Genomic DNA, 25936 nt, shown 5'->3' with positions numbered 1-25936 from the left:
TCCCCGAGCTGCCATGCTCTGCCACTGGAGGCTCGAGCTCTCTCTCTCTCTCTCTCATTTGATGCGCGGAGGTCCCCCCTCAAACGACGGCTGCTGAGCCGCAGCCTCTTTTCGACTCTTGTCTCTCTTCCAACTGGAAAATCGCGTGGCTCGGTTACCGTTGATCCCAACGAGAAAAGTCCCGGACCATTCTCGTCTGTTTTCTGGTTCGCACGCCGCCGCCTCGCATATCGAACTAGTACCCTTCAGCAAACTCCCACATGATGTGGATAACCCATCTGGGATTTCCTAGCCGCTAACTTCGGCTGTAGGTTGATTCTTCCAAAAAATTTTTTTTTTTTTTTTTTTTTTCATTCCTATTCTAGGCGCCGCTGAGATACATGTACCGTACATGTACATGGGGGTTCTCTCGGCCGCATTTCTGTGTTACCACAACTTCTTTTTTCCAGATGTCGAGCTTATCAGGGTACCTTGTCTAGTTATGGCGAGATATGACACAAGTGATGGAATTATTGGTAGAAACTAGTAAGACTTTGTTGTCTTGGGAGGGGCGGGAACGGCCATAATTCGTGCTTCCGCAGCCAAGAAGGCTGGAAAATGGAGCGGCATGTCGTCGATCCAGTGTCACACAGCACCGTCCACAGTGGCTGCGACACGGCCAAGGTTCGGAGAAACTAGTATGTAATGTACTCCAATGTCGACGTCGGTTTAGCGGCGCCATGGTCCAAAGTGGAATCGAAACGGGTAATGGGGGGAGGGGGGATATGCTTGGCTTGGTGGCCGGTCTTCCTCGTTTCGGAATGTCACGCTCTCGTTCCGGGTTCTGTCTCGGCTTGATCTCTGCAATATCTCATCTCTTGTCTCATCTCGCTCTGGGTGATGAGATGCGGATCCCCCAGCCCGGGACCGGGGAGATTGTGATGGGTGCCCCGTGACGGGCGTGCGTGTGATCGATGGTCGGTTACATACATACATACATCTGGAGGGGTGCAAGGACCCCGTACAGTACTTGCAACCGCCCCGTGGGGCTAGCGCGCGCTCACTGGGCTGGCCGGTTTTGTCGCCGTCAAATGTCCGAAACAGGCACGGCCAAGTCGAAAACGGGCAGGCAGTGAACTTGGGGTCCGCGATACGATGTAACCCTTTCTCGGTATTTGAAGGACGGCTCTCCACCATCAGCACAAGGAATGTAACACGAGCTCGTCCGGGTGCTACCCAACGAGGAATACCGAGACCTGCCATCGCGGCGGTGAGACCTTGGAAGACCCGAGTCAGACCATGACAAATTGCTCAAAAGATGTCCGAGTACAGGGGGCAGGTGTAGATGACAGCGTGACATCTGAGTCGGGACGGAATGTCACAGATGGCTTCTAGGAAGCTCGGCCGAAATGGTGATCCCAGCTACAGTGACGGCCAGCAGACGCGGGCCGCTCAACACAGAAGACTCAAATTGGGACTGAAGAGGCAGTGGGGCCCAAGGAATCGGCAGCTACACGTTAATATGCTGGCCGACCGAAGTGGACAGATCGGTGGGTGACTGGTGGTGTTGACGCCCCATCTGTGCGCGCCGTTGAATTGGATCTGAGGCACATGAGGTTAGTTGTTTTGCCACTCTGCAATGACGTTACATTATCCGAACCCTCGGGTTTGCCCTGCGTGGGTCAAACGGCCCTCCACAGCCTTACCGAGGCAGCAATTTTTGTCGGTTTGAGTGCTGACAGGTTGCATGAGCTGCATGACCGCATTGCGCAACCCCACGGGATGCTGAAGGGAGGAAATCAATACTGGGGAAAAGCAGAAGAGAAAATAAAACCAGGGCAATTCCAGCGTGGTATGTACGCATGTCGGGGTTGGGCGATGCCTGAATGCAGAGACGGGGGATTGTCATCTTGGGCGTGGGATTGCTAGCGCCCGCCGGGAGAGAGGCAGAGCCTGAGCGTTAACACCCAGGGCGACTTTGATTAGTGACAATGAGGGACGGTTTGCCTTGAAATCCGATATCGTTCAGAAAGACAAAAAGCAGGTGCCGGGCAGGTGCCATGACGGTCAGCCAGGTGAGGGGCAGCAGGGCTGCCCCACTACTGTGTACGTACACAAGCTGATCAAAGTGGGTCCACTGAGACGCCACATCCACGGGCAGGGATAGGCAGCCACGGGCTGAGCCGCCCCGCGTCACTTCCAACATTTCTCGACATCATGAAGATGGAAATGGAGTCGCCTCGCTCACCGAAACGGCGGCGCATCCTCGCCTCGATAAATCCGCCAGAGATAGAGTCTGGCGGTGATGAAGACGCCTCCAGAACACACAAACGCGCCAGCAAGATGTCCCCTGACACATCTGGCCCTCGCAACGAGGAGGATCCTCGAACAACAGAAGGCAACATCCCAACCCAGCCCGAACAACGGGAACAGGCGGACACCGAAACCACAGCTCCCAGGCCAACCAAATTCCGCTTTAAGTCCAAATCGTCCAGGTCGTCATCCCGACGGCACCGCGAAGGCGACGATGACGAAGACGACCATGACCACCGCCGCCACCGCCGCCATCGCCATCACCGGCGCGAAAGATCCCGGGACACAGAGAGAGACGGAGACACCAATGCGCGCAGCGACGCATCAAAACGACGGCGCCGCCACCGCCACCGGTCCCCCTCCCCTTCCCCAACCAACAATACCGCCGGCGGCGGCAACGACCCCTTCTCGGACCCGCCTCTGGACCCGGAAACCGCCTTCCGCGAATCCCTCTTCGACGCCCTCGCCGACGACGAGGGCGCCGCCTACTGGGAATCCGTCTACGGCCAGCCCATCCACGTCTACCCGGCCCCTTCCTCCTCGGGCGGCCCCGGCGGTCCCGGCGGCCATCTGGAGCGCATGAGCGACGAGGAGTACGCCGCGTACGTGCGCCAGAAGATGTGGGAGAAGACGCACGCAGGCCTGCTCGAGGCGCGGGCGCGGCGGGAGGAGGAGCGCGAGGAAGCGCGCAGGCGGCGGGAGGAAGGCGAGAGGATCGCGCGCGAGATGGAGAGGAGTCTGAGGAGGGGCGAGGAGAGGCGGCGGAGGAAGGGGTGGCGGGAGAGGTGGGCGCGCTACGTCGGGCTCTGGGCCGAGTGGGATGCCGCTGCGAAGGTCGGGGCGGCGGCGACGGTCGAGGGCATCCCCTGGCCTGGAGAGGACCGTACGCCCGAGGGAATCAGGGCCTTTTTCGTGCACGGACTGGGGCTGGAGGAGGTGGGCGAGAAGGAGTTTGCGGCGAGGCTGAAGGAAGAGAGGTTCAGGTGGCATCCGGATAAGTTGCAGCAGCGGTTGGGGGGGAAGGTGGATGAGGAGGTTATGAAGCAGGTGACGGGGATTTTTCAGGTGGTGGATGCGTTGTGGAATGATACCCGGAAGAATGGCGGATAAGGGCCTTCTTCCATTTTGGTTTGTTGTGCGCCTGCTGATATGCGATGATGATGCTAGAGTGTTTTTGCCTTCCAAGCGAAGAGACAGGAAAAATAATAACACAGAGGCTCGGGACTCCGCCCGTCTAATAGAAACCCCGTCAAGTAAACGCGGCAACCGAACCTACCCCAGCATGTCAATAGATTCACATGCGTCTCTTGCCTAGTGTGTCTCGGCTCTCAATCCGATTCAGGTCCCTCTCCTCGACCACTTTCGCACCCGAAGCTTGCAGCTACCCGATACCGCAAACTTAGGAGAGAGACCGGACTGAGCATCTGAGGCAGCTCAACAGGTCAACTAGGCAGTCTAAGCCGCAAAGGAAAGTATGTCAAGTTAGGAGAAGCCAAAATAAAAAATAAAAATAACGTCAGCCCATAGCCGCGAAGATGAAGCTAGGGGTTGACCAGCCTAGAGACGAACACACTCCTCCCAACCACCCGTCTGCCAGTTACCCTTGGTAACCACAGATTGACCACTCCCCTGAATCTACCGCGCGGCGGCGCCAGCGGGCTTGATTCCGCTGCTACTTGCGAGACTTGATGATGCCTTCCTCGGCGAATCCGACAGCCCCGTCAATCCGCCGCACTATCTCTGGTTGCCGCCCAGTCCAACTCTCCTCCCTGGCTTTCGGGCCAAGGTCAGACAAAATTTTCTTCATCCTTTCATACTTGCAATCGATGCGTTTGGTCGCTATCCCACCTCACCCTGCTAGCACTCAATTACCTAGTCACTGACTGTATTTGACTGCTCCTCCGACCCAGACATCGTCGGTAACTTCCCAAGCACAAAATACAGTCTCGCTAAAGGGCCAACGAGTGAAACATATCGCGACCCGCTGTTCTTGTCTGTAGGTTCCCCACTTTCACTCTCGTCCCGTTTGTTTTGCACCTCGAGGCTTGATGGGGTATGTCACGCCCAGGGGATCGCTAGGAATTCCGGCCAGGGAATGTCCATGTTATTCCAAGGAACCCCGGGGATGCCGGCTCCATTTCATCCGAGATTTTCCAGGCACGACGGGAGGAGACTGCGGGGCTAATAAGTACAGACGCAGTAGATCTCAGCCATCGGTGGAGCGTCGCTCGTATAAGTGGAAGTGGACCGCCTGGTGGAGCGATGCGATCGTTGACGCCATCACATTCCGGAACCCGTGACGGTGAGAAGCGGAGCGAAGTAGGTAATCTATGGACATATGCCAGGCGGGGGTAGTAAATATGCATTCGTTTCGTTTAGCAAAGAGAAACGTAAGAGAGAAGGACAGAAGCATGCATAAGCACATTTGTGAGCTTCCCAGATGGTCGATGGTGTCGTCATTTGTGTTGATGATAGGAAACTCGGGGCGTCCGTAAAGTGTCACAGTGAGTGGGGAACGAAAGAAAGGCGAAAACGTGTACGAGATGAGGGAACTCAATCCCGTGTCCCATCAATTCGTGTCCTAGTAGGCGACAAATATGGCAGTTACGAGGCCATCCCTTTCGCTTCATTTTTTTTTTCTTTGGAAAGAAAAGTTCAAGTCAACCCAGGCAGCCTTTGCCGTGTGTAATTGTAAAGGAGATCCGTTACACCGCCAGCAGCTTCCAATGCCCACACGAGAGCCATAGGGGTAGTATGAAACCCAACCACACCTCCCTGTGAAGCCCCCTTGCCGTAACACGTCACCCACACCCCACCCCAAACCCCCCTCAAAATGAAGAAAATGCGAAAACCAAATTTACAGAACAAACATCGCCACACCGCCCGCAACCAATGCCGCCATCGCCATCAGCCCCTGTCCAACCCCCAAGGAACCAACCCCACTGTCGCCTCCTCCCTCACCGCCCGCGGCGTCGCTCGCCGCGGACCCGGCACTTTCGGTGGCCGAGCTGACCCCAGACTCGGCCGAGGTCGAGATGGACTCGATGGCGGAGCTGATCGAGGCCGCGTCGGAGCCCGTGGCCGTGCTGAGCGCCGAGCTGAGGCTCTGCACCTGCGAGCCGGCGTCGGACGTGATCGAGGCGATGCTGGACGACGCGGCCGAGTTGATTGACGAGAGGACTGATGATAACGAGGACGAGATGGACGCCGCGGCTGACGTGTCGGTTGTGACTCCTGTTGCTGTGGTCGTGTCCTGGGCCTAATAGGGTGGGGTGTTAGTACTAGGTAGGTAAGGCATGGGGGTCGGGAAAAGAACGTACCGAGACCACGGCGGCGAGGGCGGTGATGATGATCGGGGTGAAACGCATTTTCTGATAGCTTTTCGAATCCGAGGGGGATAGATTACACTTTGGTATCGTTTTGGAAGGGTGTGATAAGAGATGTGTACAGAGGCGGGTGACGAGCGAGCTGTTGCAAAGTGGAAAGGGAAAGGCGAGGTCTCGGTAGTCCGATGAACGCCGGGCAGCCACGAGGTAACCTACTTATAAGTGTCCGGATCGCAGGCATGCGATTATGATGCGTAACACGCATCTAGAACCATCTAAGCCACAGCATAACGAAGCATTTGCTACCATGGTTCCTGCCATAGGGTTTGGCCGGCGGCGGGAGGACACATCAGCCACGACGTGGAATGCGCGCAACCCCGGGAACCGCAGGCGAAGGGGGTGATCCAAGTGAACACTGTCTTGACGCCCGTGTGCTTTACAGGTATGCAAGGGCCACAGCCTGGATTCAAGCCGGTTGGAACTCTCCCAGGTTAGCTTGCTCGTCCCCGCTGTGCGACAAAACTTGTTGAATGCATCAAGGGGTTGGTCCATCTCGCGGCAATGGCATCATCGTGTGGAGTTGTTCGCCCCACAGACCGTCAACCGTACCAGGCGGAACATTTTAGCCTCCGTAGTTCCCGGGCGCGACGTGGCGAGTAATTGCTGCCATCACATCAGAAGTCCAACGGTAAGCAGGCTGGACAGCCCATTTAGGCCTTTCGTGGAGTGACGTTGCCAACTTTTCATCATCCATTTTCTCCACGACCAAGGGTCCGGCCTAGAATCCGCTGGGGAAGCAAACGCGAGAAGCACGGATCTCGGATTGCTTTGCTTCCACTAGCCCACTGCTACTGCAAGGAAGCGTTTGGATATTTAGCCGCTCTATTCCCATCAATCCCCCCTTGCAACATCTGCTGCAGCCACGCTGCTCGGCGGACAGGGATTGCCAACTTTATTTCGACGAACCGAGTTGACCCGAGGTCGGTTTGCTAGTATTCGTCATCCAATGGGGCTTGAGGGCCGCCCAGATGCTGTGGATCTGGTCTCCCTTACATGAAGTCGCCACCAACTCAGTCAACGCATGCCGTGGGCCCGCACTTTGTCGCATGTGTAGAGGTATCCGTCTCAATCGGAAACCGAGCTGCTAGGATTTAACCCGAGGGGACGCGCATCCAAACGTCGTTGTCTCAAATGCCGCCTCCCGTCCGCTCTCGGCCGCGGGGGCTGACGAGTGCCTTTTCGTATTGCTCGGCTCGTGATTGCTGCAGGGCCTTCAGACGTCCCGATAGGGGGAGATACGATTCTTGAGCTCCTCGACTATCTCAGCTGCATATTCCTGGCTGCTCGTCACAAAGTCGTATCTCTTGCTCTCGGTCGATTTGTACACAACAAGCTGGTTTTTGACCATTAGCAAAGTAATTTTGGCTCAAGGATCGGGTAATCTCGCCAACGACGTACCTTGAAATTGGTGGGATGCTTTCGAGACACCTTGCATCCTACTACATTGCTAAAGTGGACTGTAGTCAACTTGCCGTCTCCGTCGGCCATCTTGCCGCCAGACGCAGGCATTATATGGATGTAATCCCCGTCAATGGCGAATAATTTCTCCGACAACAATCGCATTGGTTGCTTCCGCCAGACCGTGTACTTCTTGTAATTGGACCCGACGCCGAGCTCGTCCTGCTTCAGCACTTCTTTGGCCAGCGGGTGAGTCCCCAGGAGCTTTGACCTCTTGGTCTTGGTCCAGCTTGCGTTATCGCTAAAGAGAAGCGGCCTGGGTGATGAGCTGCTGGGCGATCCCGTCATGATGAGGGGACCGTCTGTGGCGAAGCGGCGCCGGTAGAGGTCCAAGTCGGTGATGCTACCGAGTGAAGCAACCGTACGGTCGAGCATTACTACTGTCCCCGAATGTGGCAGCTTCAAGACGTGGTTAGCTTTGTCGAGCTGACGCTTCCGACACGCAATGTCCAAAACCTCGGCCAGCCACGTTTCGGTGCTAACATCAAGCGTGAGCATCTGCCCAGGAGCGATATCGGAGGAATGGATGTGAATGCGCAGCAGCCTCTTCTCTCCGCGCGCGGTAGGTGCGTTTGTCGGCTGAGACTGGGGCATGTCGGCGAACATGGTTGTATTTGCGCGGTATGCCGTGTTCAGCAGCGGATTCTCTCGGGGCTGGGCGGGAACGTGCAGGACAGCTTCTGGGCGTGGGGTGCTCCGGGGCGTCGGATCCTTGTCATCCTCCTCGGCATTTCCTTCTTGTTCAAATTCTGGCGTGGTGCGTTGGTTCTCCTCAAACTCATCTTGCGAAGCCGGCGCCAGGGCAAATATGTCGTAGACCTTAGAATTGGAGCGGGAGCGTCCGGCCTTGTTGTTGGCCGTGGTAAATGAAACCAGTGGCTTCTTGCGTTCGAGAGGTGGAAAATCGTCGTCAAGCTCGCCGTCTTCTTCAACCATGCGCAGCACCCACCAGTTTACATTCAGCTTGTCGTTGGGAAGCGGCGGTTCCAACTTCTCCTCGTTGTAGCGCCATAGGCTGAGGCCAATCAGATCGGCAACTGTCACGACCCTGTCCCCGCCCTCGCCTTGATGAACCGTCCGCCTGATAAGGACCTCGAAGGGCTTCGAGGGGGTTCTGGAAAACGGGGCATAGATCCGCAGCGTGATGGGATTAGGATCGCCCTGTCCGGAGAGCGAAGCGAAGCCGTCGAATGGGAGGGCCGGCTTTGTCTTCTTCGCTTTCAAGGCGGCCGAGAGCAAGCTCTTGGGCTGCATCATGCTCAGTGGCCGGATGGTGCTCATGGGCCGTGGAGGTGGCAGCTCTCCAACAGACATCTGTAGCGGCGGAGGGACGGCCGACCTGCGTATGGTAGATCTCCGTGCGAAATCTCGGGGAGGAGCGCCAGGGGATGCATTCAGAGGATTCTTGACAGCATCTAGGATTGACGCAGAATCGATGCTCTCGATAAAAGCCGAGGACATATCCGAAGCGTCAGAGTCATCTTCCTCCTCCTCCAGAAGCTCGCTCCCCTGGCGCTTGACCCCCTCGATAGGCTCTGTGTTTAGTTTGACGGACAGCTTGGTGGCGCGAGCGGCAGCTGCCCGTGCCGCCTCCCGGTGCTTATGGAAGCCCGACGCATCAAATTCGTTTTCCGACGATACTTCGCTGCTGGTCACGGTGTCGCGTCGTGCTCTCTCCTTTACCGTCTCCAGCGCGGACTGCGATCCCCTTCTGGTCGCCGGACGGGGCGAAGACAGGGTGGTCGTCTGGCGAAGATTGGACGACTGAAGCGGCGAAGACCCCGAGCGGTTCCGCACCGGCATCTTGGCGAATTTGATCTGCTGCGCAGCACGCTGGTCTGGCTCGTCGTCGCTCTCGTCGCTCAAATCACTGCTGTCGTCCTCCTCCATCTGTTCGCGCCGCCGCCGCCGTTTCGTCGCCAAACTGGGACCCACGGCTTCGGGGGCATCTTCTGGGAACAAGTTACCTTCCTCGCCTTCATCTTCGAGGGTAAGCCCGGCGAGCCTGGGCGCCTGAAAATACTCGGAGGCGACGGCGGTGGGAATGGGTGGCGAGTGGGTTCTCTTGATGAGAGCGGGGTCCGGACGCCACCCCGCAGCCTTGAAGGGCGCCGAATTGAGGAGGCTCTCATTCAAAGTGAAGAGACGCTCTCCCACGCCGTCGGCAATGTCGTTGAGATAGCTGGTCCGCAACTGGTACAGGACCAAACTGGAGATGGTCAGCAGTCTGGCATCCACTGGGATCATAGGAGCTCGTACTCTTCAACTTGAATCACCGACATGGTCGCACATACCGCGCATGTATTGCGACGTGTTGCTGTTGAGTATCCGTATCGTGGGCACTTCTACAGCTGGTGGAGAATGTCAAGTTGGTATCCGAATTCGACGCACTCAGAGAATAGAATGAGCGCCTTAGACTGGAAGGGACAAAGGAAGCTGCAGTCGGGTGTCTCGTCCGATGACTGAAGGACGAGGTTACTTAAACGGAAAAGGAATGACAGGAAGTGAGGAGAAAGTAAAGCTAGTGATATCGGGCGATGTTAGCCACGGTGATAAGTTGGGGACCGTTGGAGCCGGGGAAGGGGACCCGTTGAATGGAGTGGGGATGGGACTCGGCCCAGTGAAACGCCAATCCCAAGTCCCGTCGCGGTAACAAAGGACTCAAAGTGGGGACGATTCAAGTACCTATCACACCGAACACAGGACCGCAACCGAAAAGAACGGGGACAGAGAAAATAAATATGTCGGATCCTTAAGACATGCGTTGATGCCGAGCGCGTTAGGAATACGCATAAAGTCAAAACAACGCCACCGACTGGTTTTCTGGCGGCGATTCGAGGGTCGATTGAACAGTCCCTTGGCTCGATCGTGGAGTACATTACAGTTACAGTACGCCATGCTTGGTAACCATATCTTATCAATAAGCGTGCGCCCTGGTTGACCCAGCTGCAGCAGCTCGATTTTCTGGGGCGAATGCGACGGCGGCCGAGCCAAACTCTCCGCCTGCATCCAAGACCTCACGACATCGTCACCAGCCAAATCGCCCACGCAGAACCGCAACAATGGGTTTGGTCGATTATTCTGACTCGGAATCCGAATCCGAAGCCGTCCAGCAGAAGCCGACAGCGCCCGTGACGTCGACCTCAGCGGCGCCAAAGAAGCCTTTCCAGAAGCTGCTCGATCGTGGCAAGATCGTGGTCAACCTTCCTACCGCCAGCGCGGGCTCCGAAACCACTGTCGAAGCTGAACAGCCGCCGGCGAAGCGCGTCAAGACGGCGGGCAGCAGCAGGTTTAGCAACCTCGGCTCGTTTCTGCCGCCACCCAAGAAAAACGCCGCATCAGCCGCAACTGGGGCCGTAAAGAAATCAGGCAGTGCTCCTGCTCCCGGGATACATCTGAGGACGGCTGCCGAGCCGGCATTTATCAGGGGCGGTAACAATGTTGATACCAGTGAGGATGGCGATGGCGACACAAACACCGCGGACGCTTCAGGGCTGGATCTGAACCCGCCAAACTCTAGAGGCCCGTCCATACCTGATGGCCAGAAGCCAGAAGAAGAGGTGAAGCTTGTGGGCAAACCGCTCATGTTTAAGCCCCTTTCCGTTGCGAGGAAAAAGGCGCCGGTGAAGAGCAAGAAAGGCGCCCCCGCCGCAGCAGCCAGCACGACCCCTAGTGCGACGACCGTCCAAAACGGCCCAACGGCAGCGGCTACAGCAGCGGTGCCGCCAAGCATAGAACAAGAACCTCCGAAACGGAAGAAGATCTCTCTCTTTTCTATGGGAGACGACGATGCCTCCCCGTCGGCCGCTCCCACAGCCGCCGCCACAGGGACCTACGAACCTCTATTCACCAACGATCAAACCGGCACTTCCACCGCCGCCGAGTATGAAGAAGACGCCGTTACCTCGGCCTACCCGACTTACCAGCACCCACCCGCGCAACAGCTCCCGCAACAGTCTCCGCAACACCCCCCGCAACAGCATACCCTGACATCCCTAGCCGACTCCCTCGACCTTACCCCGGCCGCGCGCCGCGAGCTCTTTGGCCGCCCCAACGCCCGGGACAATGCGTCAGCGATCATGCCGCCCAACGCAAAGGTCATCAACTTTGACATGGAGCAGGAGTACGCGCGCAACGAGGCGCTGCGGGCGTCGGGCGAGCAGGTGTACAACCCGGTGCGGTCGATCGCGTCGGGCAAGCACAGCCTGCGGCAGGTGGTGAACATGGCGCAGAGCAACCAGAGCGCGCTCGAGGACAGCTTCGCGAGGGCGAAAGGGAGCAAGCGGGACGCCGCTGGGCGGTATGGATGGAAGTGAGCCCACTTTGTTGCTGGGGTGGGAAGGTTGGGTTGCGGGGCGGGGCGGGGCGGTTTTATTTGCCGTTGGAGGGGAGGTGAAGCGGAGGATAGGATGATACCCCGTTACCAGAAAATAATGTACCCGGAACAGCATACTGATTCGGGGACGGTATGGTATGGTACCCTTTGCCTCCGCCTGCGTGGGAGCAAGCAATTATATACAGCGCAGTCGATGGGATATGCAATCCGCAAGTCACTCATTTCCCTCCCGATAAACCAGCCGTCACGCCAGCCTGTCAACCCAGCTCACCCCCTCCCCCCCAATCCCGACTCTCATGGCCCGCTGCCTATGGGTAACTCAGCACATCTCAACCTTGGCAACCCGCCCGATCAACCCGCCAGGCCCGCCCATCAAAAAACCCCACTCGCCTCTCGTAATCGGCGAGATGTCGTCATATCCGTGCGGCGTCATCGGCCCGACCCTTTCCTCCGCCCTCTCCTCTTCTGCTTCTAATGGCTGTCCACCATCACCACCACCGGGAAGCAGTAACCTCCCATCGATGGAGATGCTGTTGTGGCCATTGGGTGACCAGTGGAGGTTGGCAAAGGACTGCGTCTTGATTGCGCTGTTGGGACGCGCTGTTAAGTCCTCTTCTTCTTCCTCCTCCTCCTTCTCCTCTTCAGGACTTTGGGTCGGTTGTTCTTGGGACTGTTGAGGTTGTCGGGGCTTGGTGGTGGTGGTTGTGGTGGTTTTGTCAAAGGTTGTTTGGAGTTTGAGAGCGAGGGTGCGGCCTGGCGGTGGGGCGCGTAGTTTCTGGGCTGTCTGCCCGGCCTCAGCCTGCTGCTGCTGCTGCTGCTGCTGGAAACGGATAGGGGATTTTGGCGGCGGCGGTGGCGGCGGAGGTGATGGTGAGGGAGAAGGGGGGAGGATGACAGTGGTAACTGCGGCTGGGTGGCAGCGCAGAGGGTTGATCGCGCTCATGGAGACGTGGCGGTACCAGGCTTCAATGGCTGCGAGGTCGTCGGATTGCTCTTGCTCATCCGCGTCGAAGTCGGTGGTGGAGAGGAGGATCTCCTTGTCGGTCCACGGGCTGTCGTGGATGGGAGTTTCGGAGCGCGGTTGTGGCGGTTCATGGTATTGTTGCTGCCGGCTGTCTAGAATGGCCATGGCCATCCTCTTTGCAGGTTGCCCAGACCCCAGGTTGCTGCCATCGGGAAGCGGCCAGGTGGGAACAGGGTCAATGTCATTCTCTACGCCGCTTTCGCGCTCGATCCCTCCGTATGCGCGTTCATACATGCGGCAGACGTCAGCCAAGGCGGCCTCGCTAACGGGGTCGAGCCAGCGGTACGCGGTGAGGAGGGTGCTCTTCCGTAGTGTGCGCCGGCAGTTGGCGAGGAATAAGCGGCGTAGTTCGTCGACAGCATCTTCAAGACTGCCGAGGGCCTGGCTGCGCGAGTAGGCTTGTAGAGCTGTGCGGAAAGTGTATAGGTGGTCGAGTGAGAGGAGGGTGAGATGATCTGATGAGAAGAGCGCTTCGTTCTGCGTTGTCGACTTCCACACCAGATCGACAGGCAGGCCGAGAGTAGACGGAGATACGGGTTGGGGGAGCCAGACAGGGCTGTTGCCAGGGGTTAGCATTCGTACACTGAATGTGCCGGCAATCACGGGAGCTTACTCCAGCTTGAACTTCTTCACTGCCTTGTCGAGTGTTTGGGAGAGCGTCTTCTCCTCGCGCGGGCTCAACGGGTGGGCGTAGACGAGCTTGATGCCAAACTGGCTGGCCCCTGATGCTGCGCTGGCGCTGTCTGCTCCTGACATCGAGGACATGACGGAAAATGGCGTGGCTGGCGTTATCGGAGCACTCCCGTATGTTGCCGGGCTGCCTGGCCACCGTCGATGGCTGAAGGTCGAGTCGGAAGTCGATACTGAAGAGGCGGTGGAGGGAGTCGAGACCTCGCTGAAAGCGGGGGATGCAGTGCCACTGCGGTAGTGGTCGAGGTGGACGTGGAGTATCCTTTCTAGTATTTGGCCTTCCCCTGAATTGCTCGGCCGGATGAGTTGTTTTAGAGCGTCTATCCTGGAGGCGACTGAGATGGGTGGTGATGCGGCACTGGATGTGGGAGAAAGGGTGGGCAAGGCAGGCAGCTGGTACGCCTGGCGGACAACGAGCAGAGTGATATGAGCCGCTCTCTTTCCCAACTTTTTAGACGCGTACTCGAGAGCCTCGCTAACTCTGCTGGGAAGGAGGTGGCCGTCGGCAACAGAAGGGCCGGCCTCAAGCGGCGAAGAGATGCGTCGCCTAAGACACGGAGCGGAAGCCATGCTGACGGCTTCGATGGATGGTATCGCCCTGGGGCAGAGAGAAAAAAAAAAAAAAAAAAAGGAATTACTGGTCCCCCCAAGTGATAATAAACCACAGTGATTATCTCAACAACTCGATGCCCCCTTACAACCAACAGGTGTGGCGGAGAAGATGGGACAATCTCGGTTGGCGGCCTTGTGGCTGAAGAACCTAGAACCCCAAACACGATCCTTCAAGAGTGGAAACGAGGGCCAACATGCCGAATTTAAGAGATCTCCTGCACAGCATCTGGCAGTTCGCATCTGAATGGACGTTTCAAGACCCGATCTGGAAAGGCAGCGTGGAATCCAAACAAAGAAACGAAACAGCGGGGATAGAGACGGTAATGAAAAAAGGGTGGGTGGTTGATGCTGCTAGGCCAGAACGGGGTCGAATAAAAAAAGATTGGGCGGCTACGAGCCGTGATGACCAGCAGCAAGAATAAGAGTTTGGGAGATGAAGAGGTGAAACAAACACGACTGATGGGACGAATCTCAGTTGAACCGCGTTTCATGTCGTTGCACACGGCATTGCCCGCTGGGACGGGTCACTCGAATGATTAAATATATTCTGCTTCATCTCTTGTTGGCGTGTACCCGGTGTGAGCAGATGCAGCTCATGCATGTCGGACATGGGGGGGGGTGTTATTGAATGCTGGCCGAAGCGCTCTGCAGCTGCTGTGTGATGTGGTGATGGGCCCGGAAGACGTGTCTGCCGCGCTAGCGAGAGCAACCTGACCTCATCAATGGACGAGGCCAAGACTGCCGGCGCAGCCTTCCATTCCATCCTGGACTCGCTGTACCTCGACATAAGCTGGGGATTTTGCTACGATTACCGTATCAATGTGCCCCAATCGGTAACGAAAGAAAAATAGAGAAGAGTTGAAAGGAATCCATTGATTGAGTTTGATACAATCATGTCTCTCCAAATCCGCCTCGCCAGCAGATCCCGTTGCCGACCTATACGTACCCACCCAACCAAACCATCGGGCTTGGGGCCCCCAAAACGAAACGAGAAAGAAGAAGAAGAATAAGAAACAACAACCTCGGCAAAAGCACGAGCACGCGCACGCACAACTAACGAACGCCCCATCCCGCTCCCTCATACGCCCAGTGGCCGCCGCGTGGTGATGCGGACAAGTGCGAAGGAGCACTACAAGCCAGGGATCTCGGCGGCTAACACGCACCTTTGTGCCGTTTAGGTTAATTACCCCGCAGTTCGCGCAGGCCCCACCGGGGTCCGGCTGGAGGGTCCCATCCCGAAAATAGCGCCAAAGCCAAGCTTTGCCCTGGGCGTCTTGCTTCAACCGGTGCGGATGTCCCGCATCGCCAATCCAACCAATCGCCGGTCCGGGCGTCTAAACTGTCGCTGGCGAGAGGCCAACCACAACGCCAAACAGCCCCGTCGAGATGGATGCCTGTGGTTGACCTATTTTTACCATTGTGGTATCCTGGATCCAGTCCCCATGGAACCCCGGCATTCCATAGCTCATGATTGGCGGTCGAGTGGCAGCGTTTAGTTTGAGACTCAGATTCTCCATTCTCTGGAGTGACACATCAGATATCAGAAAAACACGACACAAAGACTGTGTTTGTAATTACGGTGTGGTTCGTTGCAGGCCAACCCATCACCACCTACGGGATACGTTGCTGCCCACAGATTAGCAACTACCATTCCATTGCTATTTTGCTACCTAGGCTGCCTTGCTAGACTTCAGAGTCCCAAGTGCTGTAGACTCCATACCCGTGGAAAGGAGGAGAAGAAAGGAAATGGCCCATAAGAGAATGAAAAACAAACCAAAGCCAAGAGCAAAAATAAAGCCCGGTCAATCCGACCAGCCGTCCTCGTCACCGCCAGCAGCTGGCCGTCTATGGAGGTCCCCCATGATGCAAATTACTCAATCTAACGACACAGTGACCGATCCGACCCCCCAACCTCCCCAACCCCCCCACCACCCAAAAAGACCCATTCCTCTATCCGTCCAGAACTTCACCCCCGTGTGCAGAGGAGAAGCCTTGCTCCCAGGTGGGAAAGGAAAAAAAAAAAAATGACCAATGACCAATGACCCATGCCTAGTGTCGACCCCATGCCGATCCATGTTTTTTCCCCGAGACGCCGCCCGCTCCCAGGACAATGCTGAATTTGTTGTTTGTGCTATTATTGGTGGCATGCACCTCGAAAAAAACCCTCCACCCAATGACCGGCTCCTTTTTGGCGGTAGTCGTGGTCTCATGGCCTCGTGATGCCCAACGGGCGGAATGGAAAGGTGGTCGTAAGAAGCCGGAACCGTGAGCGATCCGACGCGGTGAACTCGTAATAGTACCCCTTCCGCTTCACTACATGTCTCCCTGCTGTTCGCCCGTCGCAAGCTCTCCAAAGTTGTCCAACTGGCCAGAGCACACCGACGAGTTCTCCCAGTCTGCAAAGCCGTGGTCTGGTATCAGCCAGCCGTGTTGCTGGACGCGATGCTCTCAGAGTCGCTGTAATACATACCAGAGCCGTCCTCCTCCAGCTCGTCAACGACCATGAGTCGGGTCAGTGACTCGAAGACGCCTGTCTCACTGTTAGCCTCACCTTCTCCTAGAGTTTTTGCAAGGCAAAGCGAAAGGCTCACCCTGGCTCAGCTGAACAAAACTCTGTCCCTCGTCATCGTCGTCAAAATACTTGCTGCACTGCTTGATCACCCGCTGCAAGCCGCTGACGAGGCGCTCCGTCACCTCGACGTTCCGGACCACATAATTATCGCGCAAGTACCAGAGACATCTCGTTCCCAGTGCCCTGGCCGTGCTCTTAATCTTCTCAGCCAGTTCCGCTACTTGTTCCGAGTCTTCGCCACCCGGCAGCCGGAAAGCGCGGTGCTGGAAAATCTTTTTTTGCAAGAACACCTCGGCCTCCTCGCATACTGCTGGGTCAAAATATCCCAAAATGCTGGGCGCCCAGTCGGGCACATGGTCGAGCGAGCTCATAACAATCGCATGCGCTGTCTCGCCCGACCGCTCTCGGGGCCCATCGAACGTCTCCCGCAAGAAGTCTAGGAATGCCTTGCCCTCCGAATTCTGGAGCGATACGCACTGCTGCGATACATGCCTAATTAGGTCGTTGATTAGTTGTGCCTGGCTTGCCACGCGGCAGAAGACGGCACCAGCCACGCGGAGGTAGGGCGTGACGTTGTACTGAGTTATTTGCCCGCTAATCCCGTGCCGGAGAGTACGGTAGACCCCGTCCTCGAGTTGCTGACTCTGCGTTATCAGATTTCCGATGACCGAATACGTCGCCGCTGGGTTCTGACCGATGGATATCAGTCGGTCGAAGAAAATGTTCACGGGAGCTGTGCGGCAGAACATGTGGAGGATCTCGGCCTCACTTCTCGTAATCTCAAAAGGCTGGTCCAGGTCAGTTTGGAGCTTCACGCGCTCCCTAGCGTTGGCGGCTCCTTTAATACTTCCCGCCTCGGTGTAGGTCAACCGAATGTTTCCAAGCAAGAAATCCAAGAGCGCAATGATGGTTTCGTACGAAGGAGGCCGGGCTGCCGGCCTTCTCGAGACCATCGCCAGCATCTTCGCAAACTGCGGAGTCAGCATTGGCTCCGAGTTCGCGTCCGCCCACACGATCGAGAGCAGCCATTTGAGGAAGAACGGCTGTGAAAGGAACGCCGCAAGCTCATGGCGTCCCAGTTTGACGAACGACAGCATGAGGTCGAAGACTTCAGGCCACGACCGCAGATTGATTTGGAAATGCTGCCAGAACTGATCAAATAGGCGGATGACGCCTGCAATGACGCATGCCTGGGGGTCGAATTCGTCCACTTCCTCTTCTTCGTCTCCATCCTGAGGTGGCACACCGTACTGCACCGGGACTTGCGCTTTGATGACCTGGAGAAGCCGGATCAGAAGGCTGGCTACCCCTTGGCGAACGTCCGCGTCCGTGTTCCTCTGCACCATCATCCTGAAAGTTTCGGGGTATTGTGTGAAGTAGCCGTACACGGCGAAGCTGCAGCGAACGCATGCCTGACACATGGTTCGGATTCGGTTGAGGAGGTTGCAAAAGTCTGGGACATCTTTCGTCCTCGACGCAACTTGGTCAAGGTGACTCAAGGCCATACTGAGTGCTTGTGTCTCCATGGCGTGGTTGCGAGAGCATCCGTTGGGGTTGAAGCTCTTCAGCTGGAAAAGCGCCAAGCACACGAGCTGAATCTGGGAGGGATCATAGAGGCAATGCCTCCGAAGAATCCAGGTATTTTCCGCCTGGATGTACTCTTGCATCCCAGCAGGTATTTCCACCCGAAGCGGAATCGAGCAACCGGATTTCTGGCTCAGTGCCTGGTTCTTGACAAGAGACGATGACCTCTCGTAGAATAACATGTAAGCGCTGTACTGCTTGTCATATACGGGATTGCTTGGCTGGAAATGGGGCTGGTAATCTGGACCCCCGAAGCACGAGCTTGCCATCAGAGCAGGGTCCCAGGAGTTGACAATATCGTCGTTGAACTCGACCCATGTTTGTGTCTCGTTGGCTGTCGGCCGCTCGCGGACGTAAGAATAGTAGTGCCCCGAGTCCGCCGTTCCAGAATGAACAAGGATGCCAACAAGCTCAAAGATATCTTCTGACTTGTCTTTGGCGGGATTGCTCAAGTGATCAATGGTATAAGGACGCATATCGATCTTGGTAGGGAACGCGAAGTAGTCATTGATCTTGCTCCGGTGTAGGGTCCGCAGGTTGAAGTCGAAGCGCTTCAAGTGAAAGATGAGGTTGTCCGGTATGTCCTTAAGACAAGCCCTGTTCCTGTAGTCAATGGCAAGCACTTGGCATGGAAGCATTGTCAAAACGAACCTCTTGACGGCGTCGACATGCCGGTCACAAGTCGAGCATTTGTACTTGTTATCTGCATTCTGTATTAGGTGACCGAGGCACATGCTCCACTCGGGAACGCAGGCACGCACCTCCTTCCATGATTTCACCGTCGACATAGGCCTGCAGACTCTCTTGCAGCGAGCTCTTCCCCTTGATGTCGCACTGGATAGCTGAGAAAGGCTCGAGCCTCTCAGAAATGTGCTCGCATTCCTGCGAGCGGACTTGTTGGACCAGTTGGCCGCCGTAAAAGGAACGGAACCGATTTTTCTCATCGCTCGTCAAGAATTGCCCTTCCCATCGGTCGAAGAGGAGGTTATAAAACTCGTCTACGTCCATCTGGAGGGCTATATCAATCTGCGTGTCATCGTAGGTCTTGATGCTAGCCACGCACTCTTCGGGGTTGGCGAAACGTCGGATGCTATTCTGCATAAATGCGAACAGCTTCTGGGTCTGGAACAACAAGCCTTGGGCGTGGTCGGGATCCTGGACCGTAGCAGTCAACATGAACTGGCGGAAGTCGACATTCATGAATAGCTGAGCAAAGAGCGAGTTGAAATAGCAAGTATTGGATAGGTTCCGGAGGCCTAGGTAGCCGCAAGGCGCTCTAATTGCCTTCGCTCTCTCGAACTGCTGAGGAAGCTCGTAATCGTAGAAGTCGCCTAGAATTTATCTAGTAAGCAGTGGGGCATGCATCACACATCTCGCGCGGTGGCGCTCACCTTCTGAATTTGGATACACCGGCACCAACCTGTCCAAGTCCTCGAGGAGCCACATGAATTGAGTCGGGTCGTCTTCGACCAAGGAGAAGATGATCTCCAAGAGCAGACCGCGCGTCTCGGGAAACACAATCGGCTCACTGGGCTCAAGTTCCCGCGCCTTGTCATCTGGGTCCGGGAAGAGGTGCTTCCAAAATAACTTTCGAGCAACGCCACTGCACAAGTCAGGCGCTACACACCCTAGCACATATGGAGCAGCCACGAACCTAGGCGGAAGGATTTCCCGGCGTACTGTCCGACTGCTTCCGCATATCAGGGAATGCAAAAGCCGAATCAGGCTACTCGCGACAAAATCGACATTGTCAGGCTTCGTCGGATCCTAGAAAGGCACAGTTAGTTAGAGCCTCTGGCAGTAACACCCGGGATCCCAAACCTACTTCAGAGGTGGTATGGCCAAGAAGCAACTCGAGCCAGTCGTTGGCGAGATCTCGAAGATTGAGGATTCCAGGCTGATCATCTCGCAATGTTTGGAACATCACCAAGCACAAGCTGAGAACTTCTGCCGAGTTGCTCGGGCTAGCGATTGCTGGCCCGACGAGACGAGAAATCAGCGGCCAAAGGAACTCTCGGAATTTGGAGGTTGTCGGGCAAGAATCCGAGCGGCTGTTAGGAAAAGAGTTAGAGAAGAACAATATGAACGGTTAACATCGGCAGGGGGCTGTACCTCTCGCCGTCTTTGACCGGACAGCACTTTTGTTCGATGAGCAGTGCAATACTCTGTCTCACTGCGACTCGCGGCTCCTTGAGCAGAAGATCCCCGAGCAAGCCCGGAACCTCCGGATGGGTGCAAAATGCCGACATGAAGACATCGCTCATGGAGCAGGACTCAAAGATGCTTTGGAGACAGAGCGGTACATGCTTGGTCGCGCTCTCCACTGTGTCCGCGGACAGGGCCACTGACAGGATAGCCAGGAGACGGTCCAACAAGGGCGCATCGAGGAGCTGCGCCGTTGAGGCGGGAAGCTCGGGATCTAAGGGTTCCAGTGTGAGTGAAAATGGAGTGATGTCCAATGACTTGAATAGGATGGCGGTACCTTTGAGCAGAGAAACTAATAACTCCACTAGAGCGGAAGCCAGCTCGATTTGCAACTCGTGGCTTGGGCATTGAGCCGCGACCTGGGGATCCGACACTGCGGGGACGACGAGGGACATGGCTCGAACCAAAGAGGCTGCGCGCTGACTAGGCCACCAGTCCGCCTCATCATCTTGCTTATCGACCACGGAAATAGTCGATGTCCGACGCTGGGAATCGAGATACTCGTGAAGCGCATGCACTGCGTAGAGTGACTTGAACGGCTGGCCCAGTGGGAAAGTTTCCAGGTAGGACAACGATGGGCTGTCAATCGATTCGAGGACACCCTCATCGGCAGGCAGTTTTACCAAAAAGCTGTAAATCTGTGAATGTCAGACAGTCAGCTACACCGATTCCACACCGTGATTAATGGGTCGCTTCCTTACCTCACGAGCCAGTTTCTCCTCCATGGAGAGAAATTCCCACAGCTCTTGAAAACGGCTGAGGATTTCAATCTCCACTGGGGACGCTCCTAGTCGGACCCTTGGAGAGATTGGCGCTTGAGGCTCCCGTTTGACAAGGATGATGCCGTTGTGGATTTTGAGATCCTCCAGAGACCTGCATATCTCTCGTTCGCGTGGGACAAAGGGCCGTCCGCGGTAGTATATCTGATAACTCTCAAAACCGGTGACTTCCCGCAGACTTGCAAGGAGCGATGCTGCCGTGTTGCGCTTCCCGATGTTCAGCGGCATAACCGTTGTCTGCGTGTCGCCGTCGAACGATTGATACTTGAGCTCAGCGGACTCTCCCTCAACGCCCTTTGGAGACTCTAGGATGAGAGATCTCATGTCGGGCGCAGAGAACTCCGGCTTGGCTTGATGCAGCTTGTGGAACTCACTCAAGACTGCCAGGGAGCGGATGAACAAGAGTTCCTGCTCCTGAACTTGTTGATCCGTAGCGACTATCACCATAGAGTCGTCATCGCCGCTGGTGGTGCCGTCAGCAAAGGCCTTTAGCTTTGCCGCCGCCGAAGAGAGCTGCCGGAGGCATCGGCTCACAAGGGCAAGATGTACCTTCCGTGCCCGGTAATGAGGAAACGACTGGATAGATCGGCTCTCAATATAGATGTCCCTAACCAGAGTCTGGATTGCCCGCTGCTCGATAGAACCGTTTGGTGCGGTCAGGATCATCCGCCAGAGCAGCTCGATTCCGGGATGATTTGCGCTATCATCATCGTCGAGGACAATACTTGTCGGATCGTTGACGACGGGCAAAACTCCTTCGCGGACAAAATCAAGAGCGCCCTGACAGAAGAGCTCAGGGTTCAAAGCCGGAAGATACTCAGAAAAGCATGTGGATGTGAAGGAATTTCCGCCCTGGCTCCGCTTCATGATCGTGTTCAGGAGCTGCCACGCAACGTCCCTGTCCTCTTGACACGCCGCTTTCGGGCCCACGAGGAGATCCCAGAGCTTCAAACCAAGAGATTTGGTGATGGATGACGATTCTTGGAATATCAGCGACAAGAGGAGATCCTTGCGTGGCGCGTTTTGGGGCCCGCTGATGACGGCCGGGAACCCGGCTGCCCTCGCCGCTGGGATTGCAGCTTCGAGTTCTCCAACCAGGAGCCTCACCAGGCCATGCTCGGAGGCTAAACCATGCAAATCTCGAGAATTGTAGCGGGTTACCACTTTAAGCACCCAGAGACTCCCTATTGTGGACGGAGATCGCTGCGCGATATCGCTGAGGCAGACTGAATAAATCTTCCACCGGCCCTCCTCGTCAAGCCCGTGGCTCAGGATGCTGTCGAGCTTTTGTATCGCGAACTGCTGAACATCAGGATACGCGACCGGGAACTCCGAGCCAAAGCTCGAGGACTGGCGGATGAGGCGTATGCAAAGGTCAAACGGTGCGGAGTCGGTGAGAAGGCTGTCGCCGTTTTTGGCGAGGAGTTGCTTGAATACCTGGTCGCAGAATTCTCGCATGGTCAACCCAAATACCTCGACAGGCACTGTGTTGAGTTTCTCGCAGAAATACATCAAGGCCTCTTTGGGGAAGAGATTCGTAATGCGGCTAACCATTCGAATCAGTGCGTCCGACACGCGGGGATCCTGGGTCGAGGTGACGGTCTGCCACATAGCGTCTGTGTGCTCTTTAGAGTAAGTGCCCGAGACCACCAGAAACCCGACAATGTTACCACTCTCAAGCGTGATCTCTGGGTGGCACGTCGGACCAAGGATGTAGTTGACCAGTCCTGCTTCAAGGAGGAAGTCCGCAAGGTAGCTCAAGAAGGCGATCGTTGGCTCTTCACCGAGAGACTCGTTGCACTTGCGGTAGACGTTGACGAGATCGGCGCACATGGTCGTCACGGCCATGACTCGGAGTTGCATCTGTCCGGACCTGATGAGCTTGGCAAACTTGGTGAATTTCCAGTGGTAGGCCATAGCCTCGGGCACATGGTGCGGAGCAATGGGCGGGTGCGCTCGGCGATGGTCTTCGATGATATCCGAAGGGACGACGCCGTTGGTGGCCAGACACGTTTGATATATCTCGGTCAGCGAGGAAAGGAGGTTCGTGGCGCTGTCCAGGGAGAGGTGGTTGAGATTCCTATCGACAATGTCCGACACCGTTGCGGACATGGGCTTAAACAAGGCATACCCGCGGATAATGTTTTGCCTGGCAACCTCGGCAATGTGTTGGCTATGACTGTGTGCCCTGCGGAAGCTCTGCTGCACAATGTTTGACGCGAGTACGCATAGGCTCCCAAGATGATCCGTGAGCCTCGGGAATTGGGGTATGAGCTCGCGCTCAATCAAGGCAAGCTGCTTGATGCATGCGAGGGAGCCTCCCTGGACAGTTGTGCAGTTCTGGAAAATCTCTAGAATCTCTGCCACTTCGGCGGCATAGCTCCAATCGTCGTCCCCGTTGTTCGGTTGCGACGAGTGCCAATTCACCTCGTCTCGGCGGACGAGTGCACCGAGTGCCTGAGCATAGGGCGGTGATGCAAGATTTGGGAGATGGCCTTGCTCAGGCAAGGCTGCGTTCCGTAGGGCCCTGAGGTCAAGCTCGACAAAGAATGCAGTCAGCTTGGCAAAGGACCTGTAAAATGTAAAAATCTCTTGCCGGAGATCCCGCAGCCGGGGATAAGGGATCCTGGCGCCAAATAAAGTCAGCCTCTTCACCAGTCTAGGCCGCGCTGCTGGACTCACCTTCGATTGACCATGGAGAGAACCAATTCGGGAACGTGCTGCCATATTTCCCGGTGTGTATAATACGACTCGGCTGCTGCACGAGGCGGAACGGATTTGAGGTAGACTAGATAGTTCTCTATCCAATCGGCAAAGTGACGGGAGACTTGGTCGTCTACGGCATGTCAGCGTGTGAGCTCCCCGACTGAGCATTTGAAGGAAAGGGGGGAGGGGGGGGGGGGGGGAGGAGGGAGCGGCTTACGGGTCGTGAAGTACTGTGTTAACCTAATAACAGTATCCAGATATGTCTCGGTAGCATCGTGAAAAGGGACGGCGGCCGACGGGTCACGGACCCGGGTCCGTCCAGGCCCGTCTAATATGGTGAAAGGGGCATCGACGTCAGCCTCGTCATCGGTAACGACCTCGAGGGGTGGACTGCCGCTATCCGGCGTCGATGACAGGGGCGTGTCCATTGCCACATTTTTCAGCGACATGGCGGCCTCTGATTCCTCCACACTGATCCTGACAGCCTCGGTCGGGGATGAGGCGGGCGGCGTGACACTCTTGACCGAGGGAGACGGAGGCGACGAGACGATGGCCTCGAGGGTTCGCGATGGGGTCCGCAATGGGGTCCGCACATTTATCGTGACGCGGCTGGAGCGCGGTCCTGACGCCGGCTCGGGCTCGATATGCTGTCGTTCAGGCGTGGTGGGGATGGCAGGCTCCGGGTCGATCTTCATGGCGGAGTCGCTCCTCGGCTCCGGGGCTGACTTGGCCGCGACGGGCGAGCTCGGGGAAGAATTGAGCGTCTCGACCGACCGGCTCCGGGAAGCGCTGGCCAGAGACGTGCGACGACGCTTCCTGGCCAAGACGTCGTCGTCGTCGAAAGGATTAGGGCGGGTTGAGCAAGGCTCAGAGGAGACAGCACGTTCTCTCGACGGGTCGGCTATTGAAGCTTGAGCCATCTGGCTTGCGCAAACGGGAAACCTGGGAAGGCTGCGGCTGTAGCTCCGCAGACCGGTGAGCTCCACACGGGGAAGCTCGGCGACAGCTTCTTGATCCCGCAGGCGTTAGCATGTGTTGCCGTGGTTTGCGATGAGCTCGCTGAGGCAAGAGGTGGTGGGAGGTGGGGTGTTTGAGGGTTTGCTTGATTGTGCTGGGGGGGTTTAAGCCACAGGCAACGAAGGGGCCAAAGCTTCGGTGCTGCTTTGCTTGTAGCTGTGGTGGGACGCGCCCACAAAAAGATAACAGATAACGCTGAATGAGTGATGGTGCAACTGGCAAGGAGGGTACACGAAAGAAGCAGTAGCCCGAATTGTAAAACCGGGTTCACAGCGATAACCCTCTGCTCCTCTTCTTCGCGTTTCCTCTTTGCGTTTTTCTTTTCTCTCCGTTGCCCTCTCCGAGTGCCGGGGTATGTGGGGGGGGATGTTTGCAGCTTGGTTGGGGGAAGCACTGATGTAAGTGGGAGAGAGCCTGGTGGTTTGCGGCAGGCTGCGAGCTCCAAAGAGGAAAGGCGTCGGACAGGCAGACAAGCAGACCAGAAGGCGGAGCCCGGAAAACTCCCAGGCGCAAACCAGCGAGGGAAGAATGGTGAGAGCAACGCCATACGTACCTTTGTGAAAAGCCAGAGAGGGGTGGACCAGGAAGGAAATACGGACAACAAAGAATGCCGTTGTATCGGCTCTTAGAAGGTTGCTGTGATGTTCCGCGGCTCTGGAGATCTTCTAGGGCTGAGATCAGTGTCCGAGCTCGCGGGTCCCGTTGTGGCCTTGTGGATAGGAAGGTGACGGCACTGGCGGGAGGACGGGAGAGAAGGTGGAATCGGTCGGAGGGGTGCGGAGGCGAAGAAGGCGGGGCAGGGTGTGGATCTAGAGATTGGGGTTCGGAGAACGGGACACGCCTCTATGGAACCTACTGAACGACGGTCCGAGCCGATCTGCTGCACTGATCAACTAAAAGAGGAGTTGAGGGCGGAGTGTAGGCACTGGCCAAGCATATCACTTGAGACTATCTCGTGACGGTGGCCGTCCCAAGCCGTCCGTTGTTTTAACTAAAAGCCGTCGTGCAATGTGCGCCTCTAACTGAGCTTGAAGTTTTGGGACTAGAGTCCTAGACTGTTTACATGTGCCCATGGTCGAGCATCAAGATCAGCAAAACCCAGAAAGAACTATTGCACATCCGAGGTAGGTATGCTTGCCAGGTGAGATGATACTTAGCCATGGTTGAGGCTACTCTCTGATGGACGTCATGGCTTGGCGCTTCCACGCTAAATTGCCATACAGGATAGATTATTCCCCTTATTCTCGGTGTGTTTGCGGTTCTCTTGATACCTAA

General features: G+C 56.4%; 6 protein-coding genes across 6 annotated transcripts; 2 read left to right on the top strand and 4 right to left on the bottom strand.

Moving 5' to 3' along the window:
* Positions 1 to 2202: 2202 nt before the first annotated feature.
* MFIFM68171_10718 (NF-kappa-B inhibitor-like protein 1) lies at positions 2203 to 3402 on the top strand (the record flags this gene model as incomplete). The annotated part of the gene is made up of 1 exon (XM_071066137.1): positions 2203 to 3402. One exon carries the CDS (start codon positions 2203 to 2205, stop codon positions 3400 to 3402), a length of 1200 nt encoding a protein of 399 aa, XP_070922238.1.
* A 1747-nt stretch (positions 3403 to 5149) lies between these two features.
* Positions 5150 to 5660, bottom strand: MFIFM68171_10717 (uncharacterized protein; the record flags this gene model as incomplete). The annotated part of the gene is made up of 2 exons (XM_071066136.1): positions 5150 to 5551; positions 5613 to 5660. The coding sequence occupies 2 exons, from the start codon at positions 5658 to 5660 to the stop codon at positions 5150 to 5152; spliced, it is 450 nt and encodes a 149-aa protein (XP_070922237.1).
* Positions 5661 to 6891: 1231 nt separating this feature from the next.
* On the bottom strand, positions 6892 to 9418 carry AVO1 (Component of a membrane-bound complex containing the Tor2p kinase; the record flags this gene model as incomplete). Its single annotated transcript, XM_071066135.1, has 3 exons — positions 6892 to 7011; positions 7077 to 9345; positions 9396 to 9418. The coding sequence occupies 3 exons, from the start codon at positions 9416 to 9418 to the stop codon at positions 6892 to 6894; spliced, it is 2412 nt and encodes an 803-aa protein (XP_070922236.1).
* Positions 9419 to 10198: 780 nt separating this feature from the next.
* On the top strand, positions 10199 to 11452 carry CDC23 (Anaphase-promoting complex subunit 23; the record flags this gene model as incomplete). The annotated part of the gene is made up of 1 exon (XM_071066134.1): positions 10199 to 11452. One exon carries the CDS (start codon positions 10199 to 10201, stop codon positions 11450 to 11452), a length of 1254 nt encoding a protein of 417 aa, XP_070922235.1.
* A 339-nt stretch (positions 11453 to 11791) lies between these two features.
* On the bottom strand, positions 11792 to 13756 carry MFIFM68171_10714 (VHS domain-containing protein; the record flags this gene model as incomplete). The annotated part of the gene is made up of 2 exons (XM_071066133.1): positions 11792 to 13052; positions 13110 to 13756. The coding sequence occupies 2 exons, from the start codon at positions 13754 to 13756 to the stop codon at positions 11792 to 11794; spliced, it is 1908 nt and encodes a 635-aa protein (XP_070922234.1).
* A 2355-nt stretch (positions 13757 to 16111) lies between these two features.
* On the bottom strand, positions 16112 to 24564 carry MFIFM68171_10713 (USP domain-containing protein; the record flags this gene model as incomplete). Its single annotated transcript, XM_071066132.1, has 13 exons — positions 16112 to 16194; positions 16269 to 16328; positions 16390 to 18551; positions 18606 to 18657; positions 18716 to 19285; positions 19346 to 19557; positions 19609 to 19721; positions 19780 to 20005; positions 20067 to 20373; positions 20437 to 20797; positions 20861 to 23564; positions 23621 to 23774; positions 23862 to 24564. The coding sequence occupies 13 exons, from the start codon at positions 24562 to 24564 to the stop codon at positions 16112 to 16114; spliced, it is 7707 nt and encodes a 2568-aa protein (XP_070922233.1).
* Between the last annotated feature and the right edge of the window lie 1372 nt (positions 24565 to 25936).

Source organism: Madurella fahalii (genome assembly GCF_045866475.1).
Source record: "Madurella fahalii IFM 68171 DNA, scaffold_6, whole genome shotgun sequence".
NCBI classification, from domain to species: Eukaryota; Fungi; Ascomycota; class Sordariomycetes; order Sordariales; genus Madurella; species Madurella fahalii.
Note: the sequence above shows the minus strand (reverse complement) of the source record. Positions and strands in the feature narration are given on the sequence as shown.